The sequence below is a fragment of the Abramis brama genome (genome assembly GCF_963993115.1).
Source record: "Abramis brama genome assembly, chromosome: 1".
Classification (NCBI taxonomy): Eukaryota; Metazoa; Chordata; class Actinopteri; order Cypriniformes; family Leuciscidae; genus Abramis; species Abramis brama.
In genome coordinates this window covers 69,170,099-69,177,445 of record NC_139963.1, presented here as the reverse complement: position 1 = coordinate 69,177,445, position 7,347 = coordinate 69,170,099, and the positions used below count along the sequence as shown (strand labels likewise).

The 7,347-nt window shown below is 46.9% G+C and overlaps 1 protein-coding gene across 1 annotated transcript; it reads left to right on the top strand.

The window, feature by feature from the left end:
• Nucleotides 1–813: 813 nt before the first annotated feature.
• On the top strand, nucleotides 814–2,121 carry LOC311082290 (uncharacterized protein F54H12.2-like; the record flags this gene model as incomplete). Its single annotated transcript, XM_084113033.1, has 1 exon — nucleotides 814–2,121. One exon carries the CDS (start codon nucleotides 814–816, stop codon nucleotides 2,119–2,121), a length of 1,308 nt encoding a protein of 435 aa, XP_083969159.1.
• Between the last annotated feature and the right edge of the window lie 5,226 nt (nucleotides 2,122–7,347).

The window sequence follows — 7,347 nt, the reverse complement described above, 5'->3', positions numbered from 1 at the left end:
GACGCTAAAACCTCTCGGAGGTTTAAACTATCATAAAAAACCCGATTTTACCGCAAACGTCATCATGTACGCCCCTCATCAATGCGATATCAACGCGGGGTTCTACACATTGTACGTTTACACAGACATCATCCAGTATCAAGCGGTCGGTGATTCTCACGTCCCGCTTTTGAGATGCGTACATATATCGGGTAAAAGCAGCGACGCGGTCATTGCTAGATACGACAACCCGCATTACGCATCGATCAATAAGGATCACATCACCGACATCACCATAGAGTTGAAGGACGATCAAAACCAAGAAGTACCATTTTCTTACGGGAAAGTCATCGTAAAACTACACTTTAAACCAAAAAATGGTTTATTATAGACCCGGAGAAACCGCTGACTATGTCAGCTACTACCAAAATCAGGCCGGCGGGGGTTTACCAGGGTATGCCGGTGGAGGGGTTATGTACGGAGCAGGCTTAGGGGGTCTTTTCAGAGGCCTGTTCAGGATGGCTATACCTCTGTTAAAAAGAGGATTTAGCATCGCGAAACCCCATCTAAAATCTGCCGCTAAAAATATAGTATCCGACGTCGTCTCAAACGTATTCACGCGATCTCATAACGATAAAGCTCAAGACGGATCGGGTCTGATGGTCATGGCTCGTAAGAGGATGTCTAAACCACCGGGTGTGAGGAGGCGTGGTCAGTGGGGAAAGAAGAAAACAACACTTGGACCAAAGAAACGCTCAGTCGTACGTAGAAAGCGTAAGACGTCTGTTAGTCGAAAGGCGACGATCAAGAGAGTCGGAAAAACCATTTTCTAACATGGCGTTATTGCACCGCATGTCGGGAGAATGCATCAAGTCCGAGTTGGACCTATTTACGGTCCCGCTGACGCAGACCGTTATTGAGAAAAACGGCTATTTAGAAGTAGCCCCATTATCGGCCATATCGGACTCTGCACCATTGGAGTTTTTTATCGCCGGCAACGGCGATGATTATTTGGATCTCAATAACACGATGATCTATCTACGGGTGAAAATCAAAGGGCCTGACGGAGATGATATCCCCCACCCGTCAACGGTGGGTCCAATAAACTACCTGGCTGCTAGTATGTTTTCACAAGTCGACGTAACCCTCGGCGACCGCCTGATATCACAGAGTTCCGGAACTTATCCCTATCGCTGTATCCTTGAAAGTCTGCTCAACTACGGTAAAGATACGCTGGAATCTATTTTCTCCGCCGGTTTGTTTCACAAAGACACAGCCGGTCAGATGGATGTGCGTGACCCCGCAGGCCGTAACGAAGGGTTGACGAAGAGATCGACCTACACCGCTCGAAGCAGGGAGGTGGAACTTCTTGCCCCCATACACAGCGATATATTCTTTCAGCAGAAGCTTTTAATTAATGGTTTGGATTTAAAGCTACGCTTTATACGGGCAAAGGATGAATTCTGCCTGATGAGATCCGACGACGTGGCTTACAAATTACATATAGTGGCGGCGTCCCTATTTGTCAAAAAAGTTTCTGTATCGCCGCCGGTGAGACTGGCTCACGCCCAGACGCTGCTTTCGACCACGGCCAAGTATCCCATCGATAGGGTCTGTCTAAAATCGTTCTCCATACCCGCCGGCTCTCGTGTTTCGAATCAAGAAAATCTGTTTTTAGGAACACTGCCAAAGTCTATCGTTATCGCTATGGTCGACAACGACGCATTCACCGGTTCCTACGAAAAAAATCCATTCGCGTTCAAACATTACAATCTGGAATTCCTAGCAGTCTACGTAGACGGTCAACAATTCCCCGCCAAGCCTCTACAACCTAATTTCGATGCCGGTTTGGCAGTACGTGAATATTATCAGCTGGCGATGACGACCGGGAGACACCTTAAAGATCAACCGCTCTGTATCGGCAGGAATGATTTCCTGAACGGATACACGCTGTACGCATTTAACTTATCGCCTGACGAGGACTGTGGCCAGCACATTTCCCTGATCAAGTCCGGGAACATCAGAGTCGAAGCTCGTTTCAGACAAGCTCTGCCGAATACCATTAATTTAATAATTTACGCAGTATTCGACAGCCTCATTGAAGTGTCTAACCGCAGACAGGTACTGATTGATCACTACTGAGAGATGAACACGCTACAACTCACAGCTATCGCGGATAAAATAGCATGCAGGGCTCATTTTCTCGGGGTTCTACCGAGCGATCAACTACCCAAAAAACCTCTGAGGATCTTACCGTCGATGGGGATCATTAATACCGACCCGGCTCAATTGCCGGGTGAGCATTGGGTCGCCGTTTATTTAGCCAGAGAGGGGACCGCGTGTTTTTTCGACAGCTTCGGCAATCCTCCCAACAGCCCCCGCTTTCCAATCAGCATCAATAACTTTCTGGCCGTCAACGACGTCGACGTATTATATTCTGACAGACGCGTCCAGGATTATTCATCGGATACCTGCGGACAGCACTGTGTGTTTTTTCTATATCATTTAGCCAGAGGTCGCGACTATAACCATGTGATGAAACTATACACCGATGATTATGTTAAAAATGATAAAATGGTGTCCCTCTTTGTGAAGAGATTGAGACCGCATGTTTGTAATGATAAAATGTTATCCTGCATTCATTGCGTGCAGACGTGTTTGATGTATAAATAAAAAAGCTTAAACCATTATATTTCTCATCGTCTTTTATTTAATGCTCACACAACATCGTTACATTTCCAACCATCGCCCTCGGCCGATAGCCGGCGAGTCTCCGAAATCTGGAGCCAAGCGAGGTGAATATCTCCTCGCCTTTTTTTTATAAGGTCTAACAGGCGTCGATGTGGTGAGAGGCGAGTTTCCGAAATCTGGAGCCAGGCGGGGCGAATATCTCTGCGCCTTTTTTTTATAAGGTCTAGCAGGTGGTGATGGAGGTTCTAAAGGTTTACTCTTTAGAGCCGAGTTTCCAAACTCTGGAGCCAGGCGAGGTGAATATCTCTGTGTCTTTTTTTTATAAGGTTCTAGAGGTTTACTCTTTAGAGAGTTAATCGTGCGTCTGACCTGTTGATTGGGCACCATAGAAAAAGGAATGTTTAATTCGGCAAAGGCCCGTAGAAACTCGGACCATCCTAGAGGTCTCCGGTCATCCCTGACCTTTTGCGGGGCCGTAACATTTTTTAACAAATCGAGCATGTGCGAACCTTGTACGGCTTTACCCCTGAACACAAACTCCCCGGATTCGTTCCACGAGCTCAGTCCTTTAGCTTTAGACATCTTGTCTAATATGTATCTGCTGTTTTTCACACTTCTCGATGGCACATTCTTCAGAACTTCGTCGACGACAGCCCCCTCAACTTTAACGTCTTCAACGTTAGCAGCCGGCGATTCGTCTTTATGACCGGGGTCAAGATCCGGTAACGAAAGCGTTAAAACACCGCTCTCACGATCCCCTTGTTTAACGATGGTCAAAAACCTGCTCAGGGTATGGCTGTAAAGTTTGACTTTTTCGTAAGGATTCAAATCGGTGCGGCGTAAAATATTTCTTATGGCGGCGTCCAAATCGTTCTCCACGGTCTGTTGAATGTTCTCGCGAGCATTTTCACTCTTGAGCTTGTCCAGCTGATGGTGAGGGACTAAATACATCTTCTCGGCATACTCCATCCTAGCGATTTGCTATCAAGTTCGTGAGAAACGGCAAGGCTACGCTTAGGAGCGGCAACAGGAACCCTCCCTTCTGGTTGAAGACTCGTTTCTTGGCCGCTATGCCAATTTTTTTATTGGCTACAAATTTAATATCCGTTTTTCTCTTTTTCAGTTTTTGATACTGTTGCCTGTTGACCGGAATGACGCCATAGAGGATGTTTAGAGCCAGTTCGCAGAGCGCTAAAATGAATTCGTCGGACGCCGATTGTAAAATAAGGCGTCGTTGTTTAGGAGTGGCTTTATGTAGCAGTTTTAACACCGGCAGATGCTTACAAAGTCTGGCGGACATGGTTATCACGCTCTTCTTTTTTTCGGGATATAAACCACTTGACGCTCCGAAAGCAATCCTGTTCTGAGACGGTACTGCTCCGGAGTTTTTGCTTTATAGTCTATCATGAGATAGCCGAAAGGTCGGTCGACCGCGTCGTGATAACACTCCATAAAGTATTTTGTGTTTCCGGGGTACATTTGACGCCCTAGCATCGCCACTTGATGAACGTCCCGAGGATTTTTAAACAGGATCATATAATTGGCGTTTAAACTGATGGTTCGGCTGGACTTTCCCTGTGCAAATAAATTTTGCACTATGTAAATAGAGCTGAGATTCCTGTGGTGGCAGTATTGCGTGAACACCCGCTGCAGTTCAACGTTAGCGCTAGCTTGCTCCATGAGGTCGTCCACCACGAGAAGATTAGTGGTGGTAACAGGCAGTAAATCATCATCATTCAGACTCTGGGGTATTCCTTGTATAAATTTAATGTCATACAATTGAAGTAAATCATCGTACAAAGTTTGCCAGCAATCATACAACCAAACAATGTTTTCAATTTTCTTGGAAATGATATTCAAACCTTTTTCCAACAAAAGTTTTACAAAATAAGACTTGCCACTATTCGAGGGCCCGGATAGGACACAGCTGAAAGGGTGTTGAAGTCTGAAATCAAAATCGGAAACATCCTGAGACCCTCTGTGCATCATCTGATCAGTAGCCATAAGGAAGCGTGCTGTAATCGCTTAAAAGCCGACGTTTATTGTAGACGACCTTAAACCTTTTAACGACTGATTTGTTGTGTAATGTGAGAGCCTTTTTATCTCTAACAATGTTTTCCGTCTGAGCCAGGATGTATTTGGATCTATCATGCGACGTCACATAGCTGTCAACCAGACCAATCAGGGATTCGAGACAGATAGCTCGGGAATTTTTAGCATTCAGGGTAATACCTTTAGCTTTCATAGAAACTTGACCTTTGGCCGTCTCAAATCCATACGATTTGGGACCGCTCGAGCAGAAGGTCGCTATATAATCATCGGGGGCTACCTCGCTAGTCAGCTCCCCTAAATGATCGCCCAGAGGCGGCTCCCAGTCGCCGTCCCTAGACACAAATACGACGCTGTCTGTGTCAGAGTATAGCAGTCGGTCGCCTAGTCTGTCCATCAATTCGTACAATTCCAGTCGGGCGTGCGCTGTAGTGAAAGCGCCTAAAAAAACATTGACGTCGCGTGCCTTGCAAACATCGTCTTTGTCGGGTTTATGCTGGACGAGAGCTACGTCGTCTGAGACGAATGAGAAATAGGCCAGCGTGTCGGTATTGCCAAAAACAATCCTGGTGAAATCTTCGGGCTCGCTCACCAGAATCGTTTGAGGTAAGTTCTGTCTTAAAGAGAAGCGTCCCCACAAACTATTCAGAATTAATTTTGTGATTGCCCTTTGGGCCGCATTGTACTTGATCTTTTCCGGATCGAGTTGAATACCCTCTTTTTCAAAATAGTCACGGATGTAAGCCTCTTTCTCTGCATCCGTGACGACGTTCGAAGGGTACCCAGATGCTTGTTGTTTCAAACGCAAGAAGGTTTTTACGTATTCGGCAAACAACGTGTCTGACCGTTGTGGAAAATGCCAAACCTCGTCTATCTTGGCTACCACATAGCCCTTCTCGATGGCTTTTAAAAGCTCGATACTGACCCAACAGCCCGAGAGCGATCTTTCCTGGTCCGTGTGGGTACAGCTCGAGGTCTGGTTTTGGTCCTGGGCGCAGGTTCTACATAGCGGAAACATGAGTTTTCCTTGGCATCTGTAAGGGAGAACCGGGTGCAGTAAGTTGCGGGGAGGGTACACGGTGGCTTTGATAAGTCCGTAATAGTTTTCAATCGGTTCAAAATCTGCGAAAATGATTTCGGGGTGTTCGATCGGATATGTTTTCCTGGCTTGGCAGAAAGGATAGAGACTGGTGAAATCCAGATACCTTATTTTCTCATCGCCGCTCACCTTGTGGTATAGTTTATAGGCGTTCGTTCGGCCTCCGTAAAGCGCATCGCGAGGATTCAATCTCTCTGGGGCAGAATAATCGGCCATAAATTCTATCACGGAGGGATCGGTCTTTTTCATGCGGTTCCATTCGCATTCCCACAGAACCTCGATTTGCAAACCGTACGCGTTCCGGAGAATTTCAACCTTATCGTCAAATTGGTTCCTGAGAACCCCGTAGGGTACTCCGGACAGGGGGTGCGCCTGATGGGGTTCAAAGCGACAGCAGTGCCCGTGGAAGATGCACCCTGCGTATTCTAAGCCGTGCCTGACGCCGTCCTGCTCGTAGTAGCCGTCTAAAAAGTACTTACCGATCGATACTTCGCCGTGGTTTACGGCGTGGTGAAGGTCCACGTTTCGAGTCTTTTTTATATACTCTAGCCATTCGATCGAACCGCTTGAGTAGGACTTATTTTGATGGACGTACGCTTTGTTATGCGTGAGGGCGAGCGTGTTTCTGTCGAGATAATGTGTTTTGAAGACCCCCATCGCGCAGCTGGCGAGCGTCGTGAACCCAAAAGGGTCGAGTTTGGTGCAGTGTAGGAATGACGCTCTGTACTTCATGCATCCTTCGCGCAACAACACAACGTCGTTAACGCCGTAGGCGTACAGTTCTTTCTTGAAGTTAAAGAACTTGCCCTTCACCGTGCTGTACCACGCATCAAACTTTTCTCGGTCTTTATCCGACATGTTCTCGTAGTTGTAGAACTTTTTGTCGGGGTATGGTCCGACATAGTTCTCATTTTCCACCCTGTTGAAAAGATGGGGGAAGTAGCCTTTTTCAGTCGTCGTCAAGTCTAACGCCGCGGGCATTTTGGCGAGAGCGAATGGGAAAAATGAGTAGCTATCGATGTATCGCTGGGCAAAAGCGTCATCGTACATCAAGAGTAATTTGCACCCTTGCATTATGACCTCAATCGCGATCCCTGATTTGCAAAAATACTCGAGGATTAGAAAGGCGTCGAATCTGGAGGCGTAATGAGCGATGAAGCAGTAGCCTGTGTATCGGGGTTGTCTGAAGTGGTTGATTAGCTTAGCGATGCAGCCGGTACCGCTAGCAGTAAATTTCTTGCCTTTGAATGTGATGGCGCAAACAAAATTAGCCACGTGTCGACCATTTTCGTACCGCGTTTCGAAATCGTAGAAGATGTATTTCTCGCACGGCTCCTTAGGCTCTAGAGGTTGTATGAAGCATTGATGCTCACCAACGTTCGTCAGACGCTCGCGACAATGCACGCATTTGTCTGGGGCGCAGATGTGTTTGGTTTTCTTGCCCGGTTTAACGTCGTAACGTCTGTTACATAGTTTGCAGTATTTGATCATATCACAAGCGGGGTATTCCTGCCCGGGAGGCGGGGTTT